We start from the raw sequence: 18,351 nt of genomic DNA, 5'->3' as shown, positions 1-18,351 counted from the left end.
GGACCTGGGAAGGAAGGAGAGAAAGGACAAGAAAGAGAAGAAGGAGCACATGTCACAGGCCGAGTTAAAGAGCCTGGAGGAGATGAGCATTCGCAGAGGCTTCTTCCACCTCAACCGAGGGAGCTCCAAGAGGGACCCCAGGATCCGGTTGGAGATCTCTAGTCCTATCCCAATTAAGGTGGCGAGCGACACGGAGCTCTGCCTGACGGACCTGGATGCTGAGCGCCTTCCCAACTCCATCGAGGGTCAAATAAGCGCAGGTTCCTCTGGTGAAAACCTAAAGGGAAATAAACTGGAACACAGTCGTAGCTCTGTAAAGGAAAGAGCTGCAAAGTTTGGGGAATTGGCGAAGAGCTCCGCAGCAGGCCAGAGGCACGTGTCATTTTCTCTGAAGGTCAGAGAGGACAATGCTTCGGATCCTTCAAATCTTTCTGGGCATACCTGGATCACATCTTCCCACTCCAGCACCAACGCGGTTCAGATTCCCAACACGGTTGAGAAGACCTTCCCCGGCGCAGACCTCCAGCTGCCTTTAGTCGTTGCCCCACCGATTCCTGATCCAAGAGAGCTTGAGCTGCAGCGCCGCAGCGCTGGAGACTTCGGCTTCTCGCTGCGGAGGACCACGATGATCGACAGGCTGCCCGACGGAGGGGCCTGTCGGCGCGTGGTTCACTTCGCCGAACCGGGCTCCGCAACCAAAGACGGGGCTCTGGGTCTGGCGCCGGGAGACCGGCTGGTGGAGATCAATGGCGTCAACGTGGAGAATAAGAACAGGGACGAGATCGTGGAGATGATCCGCCTGTCGGGGGAGACGGTCCGGCTGAAGGTTCAGACGATTTTGGAGCTGAGCGAGTTGAACCGCATCTGGCTGAGGACAACTCGAGGCCTGCAGAAAGAAGCTGTAAGTAGTTCAATGTTTGGGCACATTTAGTGCACGGATTCTATTCAAATTCCACATTTCCCGATTGTGTTGCTTCGGTTGATTACTTTTATTTTCTAAATCTGATATTTTTTTTTCCTGCGGATCGTAATAATTTTAGATGTTTGTAAATTATTCATCATATTTACATATTTACTGGTGCTTCTAGAAATGCATATAGACCTGGAAAAGAAGTAGTTTTTGTCTTTTGGTTTAAAGATGCCTGGATTATGGACAGAGCTGTATTCACACCTGTAACGCGCTATTGTGTTTCTGTCTAGGGGGCGTGTGTTTGTCTGTGTTATGAAAGCGAGAATGTGTTCTGGTATCTATAATCCTCCCTTCCTCCCCCCCCCCCCCCCCCAAATCCTTTGACACCAAACAATGGGACCGCTGATGGAAACGACGGCCCAAACACCACGGCAGACCACGGCCATATGGTCTTGTAAGACTTGTCTGGCAGCCCATTCAGATCGTTTCGCTTGGATAATCATGTGCAACATGTAAAGCAGCATCAAGTGAAATTCTTTATTAGCTGGCACAACAAATGCATGAGTCTGTAGTTTGGTGTGTGAGTAGTTAGTTTATACAGTGGATAAGATTCATTTTTTATTTATACACAAACGTCTTCTTTTTTTTCTACATCAATATTTAGTTGGAACATTTTTATATTATGTAAGAGAAAACTCAAAATCCACGACAGTCCAGATAATACTCCTACTACTACAGCTGCTCCTCGTTTTCAGAGATTTCAAGAGATTTAAAATGTATTTGTAAATCTGCGAGCCTCAGATTCTTGGCCAGGATGTTCCAGATCTGGGGGGGGGGGGGGGGGGGGGGCTTTAATGAAAACATTTTTATGGTCATCGTTTGTCCAGAACAGCCTGCGGAGCCCTGGCCGAGGGTTTTAGACTGCGCTCTATCTTATTAGGGAAGCAGCAGTTCACCAATATAGCTGTGAGCTAAACTATAATACGCTTTAAAAGTCATCAGCAAAATCTTAATATCAACTGCTGTTAGTCGAGGCTCATCACTAATGATTTCACAGCACTTTGGCCCTTTTAGGAAAACGCCTCTTGGGTTTACTCTGTAATAATGAAACTATGACAAAATGAAATGTACCGTTTTAATTAATTGCCCCAGCATATCGGTTACACCATTAGTGTAACTATGAATACAATATCACCCTTTTAATAATTTCATTTTAGAGCCAGAAAAGCAGAAAACGCTTAGAAAAAATGATATTAATTAAAGTATTTGTTCTGATGCATTAAAGCAAGTAATATGTAGACTGTGATTGACATTGCAACCGTAAAAAAAAAAAAGAAAATCCTGCTTTGAACTGCTTGTTCGATCCAGATTAAGCAGTGGCCGGTGTATTTACGTATGTATTATGTACGTACACCGCCAGAGACGGAATGAATTCACTTTGCTTTGTCCCACATTCAGCTGATGGTGATCATGACAAGACGGTCCATTCTCAAAGCAGGAAGTGAGCGTATGAACATGACCTAGAACCAACGGAACTATTAATAGGGTGTTTTATAATAAGTTCTGGATCTAGAGCTCAGCAATGCAGGTAGAACCACATCTGATAAGTTATCAGCTGAGGTTATTTAATGGTTGCTTAAGTAGAAAGTCAAAATGGGAATTATGCTTATTTGCGGAGTGTTTGATGGAATTTTTTTTAAGACTCCGTCTACATCTGTCTGCATTCGGTTGATGTTAACCTAGCTTTGCATAAAGGTTGTCATCACGAACAAACGGCGAGGCTAGCTCCTGTCAAATCGCTCCTTAAAGCCACAATTGAACACTTCTGTGCTTTGGTGTCTGTGTCTCTTTATTTCAGTTTCACAATATCATGATCATGTCAATGTCATATCAGTATTTTTTGCATTCACTGAATACATCCCTTACTGATTAGACTTGAATCCATCCAACTGAAATCTCCTAACTGCAGCAGCACTACTGATCGATTGCAATTTATTTTACAGCTAGGTTAAGTTTGCGCAGTTGAGCACATGGATCTTTTGTCCATAGGGTGGCAGCCATTGTCCACACTTCATGAGGCCGGAGCAACTGTACATCTCTTTTGTTCCCTCTGTTTTCTTCTCCAAAACAATTGAATGAGGTTCGACTAATCCTGTGTGTCTAAACGAGGCACAAAAGGCCATATATGCACCGATGGAAGAAAGTGGGGCTGTGACACCATGTGTCTTACAGACATCCTCAAAGGATGACCACAAAAAGAAGCAATCAGATGGGTTTCAGAACCACGTTGAGATGCACAGACTGAAGTCACCAATGCAAAAAAGGCTGCTCCCTGAAACTGGATAGTATCTCCATGAACGCCGTATGCCAGTGTGTTGCTATTGCACAACCGAGTGCAGTTGGCAGAGCTGCCTTGACATTTGATGCGTTTTATTCCTATATGTAACGATCATAATAGCAAGGGCATGAGATTATTTCTACAATCACATTTGCATCCTCATGACCTTTTTAAAAGTCGGAGGATGTTTCGGCTGAATGCTATCATTTTGTAGTTTCCGAGCCTTCATAATTTGCCGTTTTCTGTAAAAGCTTATCCTTTACGGGGTCGTCAGTCATTTTTACATTCACACCCTGTGGGCAATTTAGAATGACCAATTCACCTACAGTGCATGTGTTTGGACAGTAAGAGGAACCCATACGGATAAACGGAAACGCTAAAGGTCTGAGAAAATGGAAAATATCCCTCTGACAGTAGTACTGTACGCCACTGCTGCGCTGCCTTACCGACATCATTTAAATGTCAGCATAACAAATGGAACATGCAGATCCAAGTAATATTTCAATAATACCTCGCACCATTCCTTTTAGGACCCATATTCTTCTTTAAAGTAAATTTGAATCCCAGTGTGGCCTATGGGTGGCCTGAAGGGGCCGAATGCTTTATCTAATAACCCTTTATCACTGATGGTTTTTCACATGCATTTCCTCTCTTTCTGTCATCCAGACACAGTTTTACCATTAGGAAATTAGCAAATGGTGTAATCTCCTCCCCAGACTGCCCATTAAGATCACGCCATCCCTTTTTCCAGGAGGGTTGACTCTGAGGTTGCAGACGGTATTAACATGGGCGTGGATTAGAAGGAGGCGGGGCTTTTAAGGATAAAGCTGTTTGGCTTTCATTCTTAACGTGTAATATTTCATAATTTAATTCTTGCTGCTTTGTACAGTATTTAATGTGACTCAAGTCCAGCTCTTGTATAATGGGCGATTCTCGGTTATTGACATAGAAAGGCAGGATATTTGACGGTATTGAGTGTGTGAGTGATACTTGTCAGCTACATTTCAATAGAACATCAATAGTTATTTATCATTAGTGAGACATAAATGCTGTTTTATACACTCATGTTTTATTGATATTGGGAATCTGTTCTGCTGCCCCTCCCAAGCGCAGAAACCACAGGTGAGATCACGCAGACTTTAAATTCTCTGCGCCTAAGTTCACGCGGCCCACTTTCAGAATGTTCTGATTTTCAGGCCTATATACTATTACTGAACAAAATCTGGGTCATTCTGGACTTGACTCATGTCCCATGATTCATTTCTGCTTTTACAGTAAAAATGTTTCATTTAAAATGACCTTCATCCATTCGTAAATGTATAACTATTTAGTCGGGTCCTCTGTTCAGCTCCACATTCTCACACAATATTGGCAACATGATTGAAACAATTCCCCTCCTCTTGAAGCATTTTAGTGGGACAGAATCGGCCGTGTTTGTGGCAGATAGCCCTTAATCTTCCGTCTGCGTAGCTCTGCATGGAGAACCAGCCGACGTGATGCCGTGTCCCAGTAACGGACTCTGCGGATTAACTGTGCTGGATGGACGTGTGGATGCGTGTTCGGCTGCATCACAGTCTTTTTCAGGAAGACTCTATTTTTGCAATGAGGCAAACGAGTGTGTTGTCACAGAGGGCTTTGCATCTGATGATTCTTGATGACTTGGTTCACGTCATTGCTTTGTCCTTTGTACACAACTGCATATTATTTAATAAATGTAACTGTTAATGAGTTTATGAAGAGAGAGCATGACAAGATTGGATTAGCCTCTAAGCGTGTTGTGTGGTTTCACTCCATGGCACTAATGAGCTGAATACCATCCTCCTCCAGACGTCACATGTTTTGATTCAACTGGATTTACAGCATTTTCACTTTTGATTTTACTCGAGGCAACATTTTGTAACTTATTTTTTTTAATTGAGGAAGCAGTTATAAAATTACATCTGACTAGTCTGTCTGGGCTTGTTTGCTCAGGGCTGCATGATGGTTTGGTCCTAAACCACATGGCATATCAAATGTAGGTCAGTAGTGTGCCTCTGCAAAATCGGAATTGAATCTTACATTAGTTTATAGCTCCCTCTTGTGGTTCAGAAGGCAGTGAGAAGTAATCCACCACCAAATATGAAAAGCACGATGTGTAGACAATTGATCCATGCTTTGGATCTTTGCTTGCACTTAGCTCTTCATTAGCTTAGTGCTGGAATTACTGGCGCTGCTTTAATCGAAAGCCCTCTTGCAGTGAATGAAAATGTTAATTGCCGATATTTGTGTGCATTCTTCACTTTTAACAAATGTCATATTCAATTTGTTACTGTAGAGGAAAACGAAGAAATACATACATTTTCATTAAGCTTTGAGTGTCCATAAATCCCTAAATCTCTTCCCGATGTTGTTTTTTTCAGCTAGGAACAAATGCATATTTATTTGTCTCCCGATGAGGCAGACTACCTCGGTGATTCCCCGTCAACAGTGTTAAGAGTCTGACTTAATTGACGTAGTTTGTGCACGTTCTATTTGTGGCCCCGTCTGTATTCCAGCAGCTGTCCCTCTTCTATCTCCCCTGCCAGCTCCTCTCAGGTTACCCCACTCCTCAGACGAGACCACAGCTAAACCGTGCTCTGCTGACTGTGACCCCGCCCTCGAGGTTGCCCTCCCTCTCATTTAAGAATAGAGTGCTCTCTTTGCGGACCCTGGTCCTACCCTGCCTCGGCTGAGAGTGCGCTGCACAAAGCAAAAATTGGAAGGTTAACCAGGCCTGGAGAGAAGGTAATGGCCTTGAGCCTCTGGTGGACTGTGTGTGTGGTGAACGATGTGATGTGTTCAGGGTGTACGCGGTCTGTCTAGCACTTTCATCTGGGTTCTGGTGGCATCAGAATGGCCTCCTTTCCTGCTGAAACTATTAATAGGAGTGAACTCTGATGAAAGCGGGGCCAGAGATGGTGAAACATGTTGCTGCGCAACTCATTTTTCTTTTACTCTGAGTAAAAAAAGCTAATTTTAAGTTTAAAATATTTAGGGAACTGTACAAATTAGAGCTTGTTGTTTTACTGGTTATTGAGCAGAGTGGTGTGATCAAATATAGTGTTTCGTCTGTTGACCATTAATACCGGCTTAAGTTATTATTATTTTTCATGTTGTGTGGAACAGTCGTATGTCTCCTGATGGATTTTGTCATCATTACAAGTGAAGCTAATGACCAACGTTGTATATAATCGTTTTAACAGTTGAGTTAAAGTCTAGTTTTTCATATATATATATATATATATATATGTCCCAATTTTCCAATATTACGTATAGAATCAAGATATCAGTTGAAATATATATATATATAGTAATCAATTGAAAGTGATGCCACACATTAAAGACGTTTAGTCCTGTTTGCAGTAGATGTTTGTGTGTTTCATCTGCTTATGGCAGTGTGAAGAAATCAAACCATTTGATGCTGTTGTTCATGTGTTCTGGTCCCACCTCCCTGTTGGTGTGTATCCTGCCGTTTGCAGAATACAAGATCCCAGTATCCCACCGCTCACCCCTACATTCCCATTCATCATTGCCAGCAATTATTTAATCTCGCTCTTCCAGTCTATCATTTGTGCTATCATCACTCCTCACATTTGTTCTCCACTTCGCCCAGCTTGTTCCATGTCTTCTGACCCGGCGTCATGGCGTACAAGTCACGCTTTTCATTCTGGGAGCAAAAGGGAAGTCTCGCTTTTCTGTGTGCTCATTTTTGCCTTTCACTTCTCATCTGCATGCCGCGTGTCATTGAATTTGCGAACTGTTTCTTAGGCTGTGTGTGGTTTCATCTTTTAATGTGTGGTTTAATCGGGTTTTTTTTTGTGTTGCTTCTTTTTGTACAGGTTAAGGTTGAGAACAAGCCAGATGTAAGTGTGTTTGTGTAGCATTCTTTTAAAAGTTAATTCCCAAGATGCAAACTGTTCTTTGTGCTGCGCTAAAACAAGATGGAGAAACATTTACCAATCTTTGCAAGCTAAAGGTGGTAAAACCTCTAAGGTTTCAGTTAAATAAGATGGCTGTATGTGGAATTCTGGAGTAGGTGATTAACAGTAGGGGTCTTAATCATTGTTTAGCCGTTAGCTGGTCTGAGGTCATATTTGACCTGAAGAACTGTTTCAGTATCGGGAGCAATTTCATATTATTGGGCTTCCCTCACTGTCAGTGCTGAACATCACTTAAACATAAATGTATACCTGTGGTTATTTTTTTCAAATTTATTGAAGTTTTCTGCTAAATATTTCCATTCATTGTTTCTTACATGGATGTACTCTATATATACTTTTGCAATTTTTTTTAAACATTTTTTAGTATTTAAATGACAAAGCTGGAGGGAAATTAAATAGTTGGATTAAAGCGCCTGATTGAAAATACTAGCATGCATCAGGGTTTTTTCACACACTCTAATGGAAATGACGGCGTCTATCTTTTCTTCAGTACTGGTTGTAATCTGTGCTGTTGTCTCTGTTTGCATCCAGTCTGGTGTCGACAGTAGCCAGCCTCAGGCAGTCCCTAAACCTGAGCTAGACTCCAAAAGCGAAACACAGCTGACTGCATCAACAGCTGCCGAACCCGATAACTACGTGGACATGGGAGGTTCGGATGCTCCGAAAGACGAGCAGGGTTCTAGTGGTAGAAAGGTGGTGAGGGTTGTGAGGAGAGTTGTTAGGCGTGTAATTCCGGCTAGCACGGAACCACGGAACCAGCCGGCCGTTCATGAGGCTGCTAAAGCGGCCTCTTCTGCAGACTCCACTCTCAGAACCACCAAGAACTCTAATGTGGATAAGGATGATATCTCCGTGGGCCTGACTAGCCTCATGGGCAGACGTCGAACCAAAGAACACAGGCCTCGCACCCGAACCCAGGACCGTAAAGAGGACACGAAGGACGAAGTGGAGCAGGAGCAGCAGGAGGAGGAAGAGGAGGCTAAACCAGCTGCAGAAAAAACAGAGGAGGCCACTGCCGCAGCACCTCTAAGCCCACCAGTGGGATTCCTCCCCACTCCCAAACCTGACCCTTTGGCCCCACCTGCTGGTTTCATTCCTGTCCCCAAACAGAAACTTTTGATTCCTCCACCTGGTTTTATCCCTTCAAGAAAAACCAGCCCATTGCAACCAAATCAGAATCTGCTTACAAGACCTCCGGGATTCATCCCCGTCATCAAGACAGACTCCCTGGCTCCTCCGGCAGGCTTCATCCCAAAGCCTCGTTCAGCTGTAAAGAAACCGGAGGTACCGAGTGAAGCAGGTGCACGTGTGCTACTTAACCTCTGGGTGGAGCATGCCGTTTCATAATAACACAGGTATAATAACTATTCACTTCTTCAACCCTGTGTTTGGATATGGAGCATTATCGCTGTTTCTTTACGACTGCCATCCTAATTATCCTCATCAAACATAATAGCCTTGATAGAATGAAGTCGACATGAAGCAGGGTTTTCTGTGACTCATTTCTGTCACCTCCCGGAGGCAGAGGATTGAAGATGTGATCTGTCTGCTGGAGACCACTGAGGCTGGAAGACATTTTTGGCTACTTCAGTGTTACAAAGAGATGCCCACAAAATTGGGTGATCTGCCAAGTGTGTGGTGATGGAGTAAAGAGAGTCCTTTCTCAGGTGTGATGTTGTGTTTTCAGTCCTGTAGGGGGAAATGTATTTTCCAATATTAAGTATAGAATCAAGATGTCAGTTGAAATGCACTTTAATGCATAACCATCCCTTTTTGGAGTCGAGCAGTAAAATTGCATTTCTGCTCCTCATGGACTTGGATCAACATCGGTTTTTAGGTTGTATATAAATACAGTCTGTGTGTTTTCTTTGTGTGTAGGGATTTTTATAGAACTTTGTTGCATTCTGCAGCAGTGTATTTCACAGAAAAAGAACTACAGTTGTACGTGTGTTTAAAAGGTTTTTTTAACTGCATAATCTCAATTTGAAATACAAATCAGATGCCAATTGGACACAGTGGAAAAATATTGATTCTAGTCCCACTGTTGCATACAATTACACAGCAAAGTTATAAAATGCAATTGAATTTCAGTTGCTACTCTGAGTCCTCGCATGTCGGTGCAGTTGTTGTGTACTTCAGCTGAGAAGTGCTTTAATTATTTGCAAAAGATTGTTGCTTGAGCAACCACTGACAAACAAAATCCCTGAACCATTATTCCTGTCCTGCTGCTGTGCTTAATGATCCATTTTTTAAATAGTCCTTTTGACAAATCAAACGGTTTTTATAAACTGCCATTGACAGCGGTGCCGAATGTGTGAAAAGAAAATACACATGAACGCCATCCTCATTGTCATCTTTCCATCTCTGTTTGCCTCCTTGTCTGAACTGTCTGTGTGAACGTTTGCATGTATCGTGTAAAGGTAAAGGAGACACCATGTCCCCCAGTGGCCCCCACTAGTAAGACGGCCCCTGTTGACTTGCTCCAGGTGCAGTCTGAACTAAATATACAGGTGTGTGTTCATCTGCCTGCTTACACATAATGTAGTGTGTGTTTCTTACATTCAAACGTTCACATTTCTTGAAATGCTTGTTTTCTTTTTTGTCTGAAGTGAACGTTTATAACAACATAATTAATATATTATAACAAGTCCTTCTGGATCACATCCTGGCCCTGGTGTCCAAATGTAGGTCCCAGAGCTGGTTCCCACTGAGGAAGATTACAAACGTGTGAGGAGGATCTTCAGCGCTGCTGGCAAAGATGTAACATCACTGTCTCTGTATAATTGCCTGGTTTGCACCTGCCATGCTTTAGCAAGGTCTAGACCAGCCTCAGTCAACTTCGTGCTTCTCTGAATATGGGGAAACGTGTCGAGAAAAAAACCCACAAATCCATGCTGGCCTGTCCAGTAACAAGAGTCCTCTGCGTAACTGTTCAGTTGGTGTGAAATCTGAAACTTTGACAACAGATTGACTGAGATTAGGTGAATAAATGCTTACTTGGCAATGTGGGCTGTGTATAATTCAATTATGCTGGAACATGCTCATTGCTCTTGTATGCAGTCTGAAACTGTGCTTTGTGTTGATTAACATCTTTAGTTTCAGGACTCTTCCTCATTGCCTTTCATTCATTCTGTATTAATCAGTTCAGAGGATTATTTTTGCACTGTACTTTGCCCATTGTGATTATTTTGGTATTGCTTGATTACACAGTTCACCCAAAGTCTAGTGAACCTGAAAGGAACTTCTTTGTATTCCCCCTGCTTGCTCTGACGTCTGAAATTGTGTCCCATGTCTGTGCTTTCCGTTCCCTGTGGGTCGTTGGATGCTGACTTGCTGCTTGCATGGTCAGTTTGTCAGGCGCCACCACTCCGCTAAGGTACACCCCTGTTTGCTACTTAATCCCCCCCCTCCCTTGACTTTGTTGTGTGTGCCTTCTTGTCTTTGTTACCGGTTTTCATTCTTGGTTCATGTGCGTGGAATGCTTTGATACAACGCATCCCAAACGTTGGTCAAGGGACTCGTGAACAGATCCCTGGTGCATTCACCTTACAAATGAGCAGAATGTGTTGCTGTGACTTGAGCTCTGCTACTGAAGTTACACATAAGAAACCTCGAGGAATCCAGCATTTGTTTGCATCCATTCAGTGCATTTGTCACATTCCATTAATTCCTTATGGAGAACTGAGCTATCAATAGCTAAGTTGATTAGCTTTACCTATTACAGTACATTCCCTACTGTGTGCAACTAATCCTGTTAACTGTGACTGTCAATATGAACGAACATGAATTTCCCCACAAAGCCACACACAAGGCCTCAATGCACCTCATAATCCCTGTTAATTAATGCAGTGATATTCAAATGCTGTTTGGTGATGCACTCAAAAGACTCGGTAGAAAGACCGCTTGCGTTGCTTGACTTGCATACTGCTGTCCTGGAATACTATGGTATTTTGCGTTTTCTGATTGGCTAATTTGAAAATCTTTGTTCGGTTTTTATTTCTAAAAATACTTTCCTTCTTTTCTCCATTTGCAGCTCGTTGAGGACCCCGTGGTCGTCCTTCAGGCAGCACACTCAGCTGCAGCTAAGGTCAGACCACAGGCTAGATTGTAGCTCTGGCTGCAACCCACCGATTTAGATAGCGATGTTTGTTTTGTGGTGATCCTGTGTGGTGAGTATTTTAATCTATGAGGGTAATGGTCCAGGAGAGACAATCCGATCACTGGGAAGGCTATAATCTATAATCTTAGTCATTTGGTTTCACTCAGAATTCAGCTCGTCTACCTGTTGTGCCCACTACTTCACCAATACTAAAAATATAAAATGTAGAAGCGAGCCTCGGTAGAGGTATCTCCATCCCACAAATTACTTTCCTGTTTATATGCTGCACATCCATTTTTCTTCTTTCACCATGAAAACATTCACCTCGGTTTGGAAATGTCTACCTTTTGGCGTCTGTTGAGCACCTGCTTTGCTGGGTGCATTCTTTCCAACTATCAATTAAACAAAATCTCTCTTTATCTCTAACAGGGGAAGAGTGAGGAGCAGATAACGGCAGAGAGAGTCTGGTATAACACAGAGAAAGTATGGCTCGTCCACAAGGATGGGTTTTCTTTGGGTAAGTTAAAACATCTTTATTTAGATGTACTTTCGTGTATCCGTAAGTACGTTTTGTACTTAGACCCGGCACATCTTCAACATGGAATGCTTGTTTTAGAGGGGAGATATTATTTTGAAGTATCGTACATGACTGAAAAGACAGTCAAGTTGATCTTGAATCTTAAAATTTGCAGCTGATAATGACCTTTTGTCGCCTTATTTAACCCCTGCACATATATAACTCTGCACATGTATGTAGATTCATTTACAGAGGAGTTCTGCAGATTCTTGTACTTCAGTCTAAATTCCGTGATTGCAATGCAAAAAAACCAGAGTCCGACTCCTTGTATGAGTTCAGGTGTTCGGCCAAATAAAGACAATTCTGATTCTGACTCTTTGTGGTGATGCAGCGACCCTTCTGAAGACCGGGGCAGACATGCTGCCAGAGGGGAAGGTGAAAATCCGCCTGGAGAGTGATGGATCTCTATTGGATGTAGATGAAGATGATGTAGAGAAGGTATTTAATCATCAAATGGTTCTGAACCACATCACTGAGACGTGACACAGATGATGTCATCCTCTCTGGCTTTGAACTCTAGGCAAACCCTCCTATGTTCGACCGGGTGGAGGACCTGGCCTCTCTGCAGTATTTGAATGAGTCGAGCATGATGCACTCCCTGAGGCAGCGATACGGCGCTAACCTGATGCACACTCATGCTGGGCCCAACATGGTGGTCATTAACCCCGTTAGCGCCCCCTCGATGTACTCCGAGAAGGTAGCCTGCAGCCTGTGTTAAATATGAAGCATTATCTACATGAAGATATGTATATCTTCTTTGCAATTCTTCCTCTCCTTCATCTGTCTTTGTTTTCTTCCAGGTGATGCAAATATTCAAGGGCTGCCGGAGGGAGGACACCGCCCCTCACATTTACAGCATGGCCCAGACAGCCTATAGGAACCTCCTGACCACTCGCCAGGATCAGTCCATTGTCTTGCTTGGCAAAAGCGGCAGTGGCAAAACCACCAACTGTCAACACATCATCCAATACCTGCTCAATATTGCTGGCAGTGCCAACAAAGCATTCTCCTGTGGGTGTGAAAACTAATTACCGGTACCTCAAGAATTTAAATATACTGTAGTACCGTATATTTGAAGGGTTAATTTTTCTGTGCACTCTGCAGCAGAGAAATGGCAGGCGGTCTACACGGTTTTGGAAGCATTTGGGAATGCCTCTACCTGCATGAATGGGAATGCCAGTCGCTTCTCCCATATTGTTTCTCTGGACTTCGATCAGGCAGGTCTGATGACCTCAGCCTCCATCCAGGTAAATTAAACACAATTTATTATTCTAGTCACTGGTGCTTCTGAGTTTCTAACATGCATATCTGCTATGATATCAGACAATGGGGCCATGAGCTGCAGTAGATTCTCACTCAACTCCAGCAGCTTTGTTATTTTGCATATTTGTTCTAACTGTAGGAATGTTATTGCCAGTTATGCTAATATCCTCTTCTGCTATGGCCATGCAGACTATGCTTCTGGAGAAGATGAGGGTGACAAGGAGACCGGAAGGAGAGTTCACTTTTAATGTGTTTTACTACCTGATGGCTGGACTAGACGGTTCTCTCAGGTTTGAATTAATGCTAATATGCCATATTTATTCTGTAGGCATTAGGAGACATCAGCGAAGTTGATCTGTTCTGTGTTCCCATTTCTTCATCAGGACTGAGCTGCACCTCAACCACTTTGCTGAAAACAGTGCATTCAAGATCATGCCTCAGACTAAGGTAAACATTCTTATAGGATGTTTTCATTACCTCAGATTGAGCGTTTTATACCAGTCGTGGGGAAAAGGACCTCTTCTACTGAGCCCACCATGTTTTACCACCATATTTCTACCCAACATACACCAAACGAAATGCTTTTTTTTATTAATCATTATCTGTCCGCAACACACAATGAAATCGCGTTTTCAAACAGACCGAATACGAGATCACTTTAGACAGAGACTGTGCAATAAGTCCACAGAGAGGACTCTTCACCGCCCTTTGCTTGTCTGCAATGAACAAAACAGCAGTGGGGTAACAACACCCCGTTGTGTGATTTTAGAGAACACACGGGTGTTCTGCACAGAAGTGTTGGCCTGGTGTAAGGAAAATAAATTTGGATATATGTGCTATCTGTCAGGCAGAGGATAAGCAGCGGGCTTCCCAGCAGTTTGCCAAGTTGCAAGCAGCCATGAAGGTTCTTGGCATCGGTGTTGATGAGCAGAGGGCCTTCTGGCTTGTCCTTGGGGCCATCTACCATCTCGGTGCTGCAGGCGCTACCAAGGGTAGGATTTCTCACCAATTTATTTTTCCTGTCACACCTGCACTACATACTCTCGTGGATAATCTCAGTTATGATGACGTGCAAACCAGCGACCAAGATGTAAATGAATATCATCACCTTATAGTTCATGATGAAATGAGTAGAAATTCCCCCTTTTAGCTGAAATGGTTTCAGTCACTCTACCTATTATCCAAGGGAGCTGTAATCCTCACAACTCGGTGATGCATGTGCTCTATTTCCATATTAACAAATTAAAAAATAACTAACTTTTGAGCCTCCTTGCCAGAAACATCTCCTGCTATATCTGCTTTTCATAGCTCATGCTGCCATCACGTTTTACATACAGTGTAGTGTAGTTCCACGGTGTAACACAAGAGGGCAGCACTGATCTCTAAACAAATTAAAGAGTACAGTACTAATAAAATAAACTTGCTTTTCACGACATACTGTCATGTCAACACTTATATCTAACAGTAGCTCTAACAATAAATGATGCTCTGGATGCTTTTTAAGAACATCTAGTGTCCATATGTAGTTATTTTATTTTTAAGACTCATATGCTCCTTGATGTTTGATTTAGCAGAAAGATGGGAAAACCCAATGTCCTATTTATGATGTTTGGAAAGAATTTAAATAATTAGAGAAGGGACTATCAAAGCAAATATTTAAATCTAATTCTTTGCCTTCTGCCTATCGGCAAGAAAAATATGCAGGGTGCCTGCGGCGGTGATGAAACAGATAAACCCACGACTCTGTGTGAAATCTCCCCGGATTCTGTCTTCAATCTGAGAGGATGCCACTGATGTTTCCACTCATATATGCATTTATCCGCCACTCGGGGACTAGATTAAAGAGAAAGAGGTTTCCAAAACTGTTTTTCCATCTCTAAAATTTGTTCTGTACTCTAATTAGAAGTGTTGCTTTCATTCTCCAGAAAGTAAAGTGAGCAATTATTACTTTGTCCTCACAGGCTTTGTTTGAGTAGAATCTTCACTGCTTTTTGAGGAGGTTTAATTGCATCCTTACAACAGCTGTGTCAGTGTCAGCTTGACCAGACATAAGCCTGCCCTGTCAGACAGGGCTGTCACAAAGCTACCGGGCTACCCGTGTGCCTGGGAAAGCTGGCAGGAGGTTTAATGGAAGTTTTCATGCATGTGTCTCAGCTGGCAGGAAACAATTTGCACGTCACGAGTGGGCTCAGAAAGCAGCCTACCTGCTGGGTTGCACCTTGGAGGAGCTCTCCGCCTCCATCTTCAAACACCAAGCCAAGGGCACCCTGCCCAGAGCCAGCTTCATTCGCCAGGCTTCTGAGGAAAATGGCGCAGCAGATGCAGGTACGCCACAGACACATTTGCCCCCCCTCCCTCCAAACCATCACACCCTGCTCCTTCCCATTCTCGCCTCTGTTTCCATACCCACATGACATGTAAATAAATGCAACTGAGGAAAACTGCATCCTGTGAAGAAAGAAACGTAACTCTTTAATAAATGCGGCTATTGATGCTATGTATCCACGCTATGTCAGGACAAGCAATCTTCTCTCTCATCTTCATTCATTGTCCTTGAGATGATGATTGCCTCACATTGATTTTTCACACATGTGCGGGTCTTCTGACTTTCATCAAGATTACAAGTCACTTTGAAGGGAAAGATGATGACATTTTGAAGTCTGTCACAGAGGGGAGGAACAGAATACCGTTCCGTTCCACATTCCCTGTATCTCCCCCTCTCACATAGTCATATGCATGCATGTGTGAACATATCCCTCAGACGCAATAAAACCACTTTATTTTCTGTGTATGTTCAGTGAATTAGGAGAGCTTGACAGGTGGGCATTGCCGCTCAATACAGACATGAGTGTACACTTTTTGATCTGTCCAATTCGGCCCCACTTAAGTCTAAATGGAACTGTTCTACTGTGACTTTTGTTTAGCAGTTCATGTCTTTGGGAGCAATATCCACTTTTATGATGCTATTCTACATCCTTCAGGAGACAAAACATTGTGTCTATATTTCTACTGTTGCTTTCACATTATTGTTTGTTGATGGGGATATTGTTGTAAACTTGCTGGTTCTGATTTATTCTGCGTCTGGTTGCTTCTCACAACAGGAGCCAAGGCTACAGCCGCAGAGTGTTTAGAGGCCATGGCGTCTGGGCTTTACTCTGAAGTCTTCACTCTCCTCATTTCTCTCATAAACCGGTAAGTATTTCTCATCCATTGCCTTACTAAAGTTTTACTTTCTGAAACTGGACATGACATCTTCTTGGCTGCACATGTGTGCACTGGAAACATGCGGATGCACCCTGCATCATATAACGAGTAGCTAAAATTCAGCCTAACATATTTGACAACCAAAAACCATATCAAATAAATTTCTAGGTTACCACAATGTTGGGAGAGTGTGGCTTGAAAATCTTAGAAGCCGTTTAAGATTTTCGGCTTGAGTTTAGTTTGTAAACTGTAGGATTAAGTATAATGAGGGTTAAAGTTAGGGATGTGGTGCAGAGAGCTAAGGGTAAAGCAAAGAGTTGTACGCGCTGAATGCAATCAATAAAATACTGCCTTAATTATCACGCCGCTAATGTTTGTGTGTGTGTGCGTTTGCCCTGTTTGCTTCAGGGCTTTGAAATCCAGCCAACATTCCTTGTGCACTCTGCTCATTGTGGACACACCAGGCTTCCAAAACCCCCGGCTGGCTAAGCGCGAGTGGAGCGCGTCCTTTGAAGACCTATGCCACAACTACACCCAAGAACGCCTGCATGCCCTCTTCTATCAGCGGACCGTCGTTCAAGAGCTGGAGAGATACAAAGAGGTAAGGACGTGGAATTGGATGCACCACGCATACAAATAGCTTCATTCTCGTTGTCTTTCTTCTCCCACCCGACCCCCCCTTGTCCTATCTCTCTCTCTTTGTCTGCCGCTTTCACTCAGATATATCAACTCCAATAGAGAATGTGTACACACGAGATAAACTATCACACCCACCTGTCACAAGCCATGACAAGCCGAGTTCATGTGTTTAGACCCCTTCATTAGTGATGCCAGTCTTTGCCTCCTCTGCTGAGATGAAAGAAAAGTCACTCACAACTGCCTATGGGAGACATGCCCAGCTGCACAGCGGTGGTGTTGCTGACTGATTAATGAACTAGCGTTCTTCTGTTCTCCAGTAATTTCCATCTAGTTATACCAGACCACAACAACTGGACAGTATGAGACGTTTAAAGATAAATATTACATTCTGGTTTCTTGCTAGAAATAAATAAATCCACCCATTGCTGCAGCCCCGAACTCTAATTTCAGAAGTTTTATTTAAGACTTGGCTGACTGCACATTAAAGTTGAACAGGAACATCTCAATAATAGCAATTTTTAATACTCCGAACAAGGATCCCGGGATTACTGCTCCTCTTTCCGCTTGCATCTGCTGCCAGGGAGGAAGGGAATTGAATTGAAAGCAAAAATTATGTTTTGCATTAGTCCCTGTGGCGCGTATCATTCATCGGTCCATCTTCACAATATAAGAAGTAGTGAAACGGTCATTGAAAAGCAGGTCAAACTCATTTTAAATGACACACACTGCCAACAATAGCAGTGAGAGACAGGTTAAACTGTGATACACACAGCAGGCATACTTTCTATTCATGAATTAAATGCTGTTGGCGCTGAAATGCCAGATATTTTTCACATTTCCTGTATACACTGACTCATAATTTAGCTACTCTTAAGTAAACAGCCACACTATTAGCACACCCACATCCTCCATGCAGCCTGTACTTTGTCACCGTGACCTGCTGGATGCCTGTTTTGCTCTAGGGAAGGCAATTTAATGTACTTATTCCCAGAAATCCCATTATCTGCAACAGTATTGAATTTCTTTGCGCTTCCATTTACCTATAGCAAAAACAGTCTAAATGCCAAACGGTCTTGTTATTGTAATAGATTTGTTGTCCATTTGTTGACTCTATTATCCATGAGATAAACACACCCTTAAAGGGAACAAGGAGTTTGAATTATTTGGATGAGTGACATCTGTATGTGCAGCGCTAACAGTACTGACTTCTCCTGTTTCACCTGGGGAAAGCCCAATACCAAAAAAAAAGGGCTCCAAAAACAAAAGTTTAATGAGCTAAATCAATATTGCAATGTAGTATGAAATTAGGCTTTTTTAAAAAACCATCATGAGACTGAAGCATCACATTTGCATCTTGTGTAT

The 18,351-nt window shown here is 42.9% G+C and overlaps 1 protein-coding gene across 1 annotated transcript in view; it reads left to right on the top strand.

The window, feature by feature from the left end:
- Positions 1-7,744: 7,744 nt before the first annotated feature.
- Positions 7,745-18,351, top strand: part of LOC137915741 (unconventional myosin-XVIIIa-like) — a 41,149-nt gene continuing 30,542 nt past the window's right edge. The window contains exons 1-16 of the mRNA XM_068758860.1: positions 7,745-8,491; positions 9,628-9,717; positions 9,896-9,967; positions 10,557-10,583; positions 11,241-11,294; positions 11,736-11,823; positions 12,215-12,321; positions 12,404-12,580; positions 12,684-12,894; positions 12,988-13,130; positions 13,336-13,436; positions 13,530-13,593; positions 13,994-14,138; positions 15,301-15,471; positions 16,248-16,338; positions 16,759-16,951. Coding sequence (XP_068614961.1) covers positions 7,850-8,491; positions 9,628-9,717; positions 9,896-9,967; positions 10,557-10,583; positions 11,241-11,294; positions 11,736-11,823; positions 12,215-12,321; positions 12,404-12,580; positions 12,684-12,894; positions 12,988-13,130; positions 13,336-13,436; positions 13,530-13,593; positions 13,994-14,138; positions 15,301-15,471; positions 16,248-16,338; positions 16,759-16,951 — 2,376 coding nt within the window. The 5' untranslated portion in view covers positions 7,745-7,849. The remainder of the gene's footprint in view (positions 8,492-9,627; positions 9,718-9,895; positions 9,968-10,556; positions 10,584-11,240; positions 11,295-11,735; positions 11,824-12,214; positions 12,322-12,403; positions 12,581-12,683; positions 12,895-12,987; positions 13,131-13,335; positions 13,437-13,529; positions 13,594-13,993; positions 14,139-15,300; positions 15,472-16,247; positions 16,339-16,758; positions 16,952-18,351) is intronic.

The sequence above is a fragment of the Brachionichthys hirsutus genome, unplaced genomic scaffold (genome assembly GCF_040956055.1).
Source record: "Brachionichthys hirsutus isolate HB-005 unplaced genomic scaffold, CSIRO-AGI_Bhir_v1 contig_925, whole genome shotgun sequence".
Taxonomy (NCBI): domain Eukaryota; kingdom Metazoa; phylum Chordata; class Actinopteri; order Lophiiformes; family Brachionichthyidae; genus Brachionichthys; species Brachionichthys hirsutus.
Note: the sequence above shows the minus strand (reverse complement) of the source record. Positions and strands in the feature narration are given on the sequence as shown.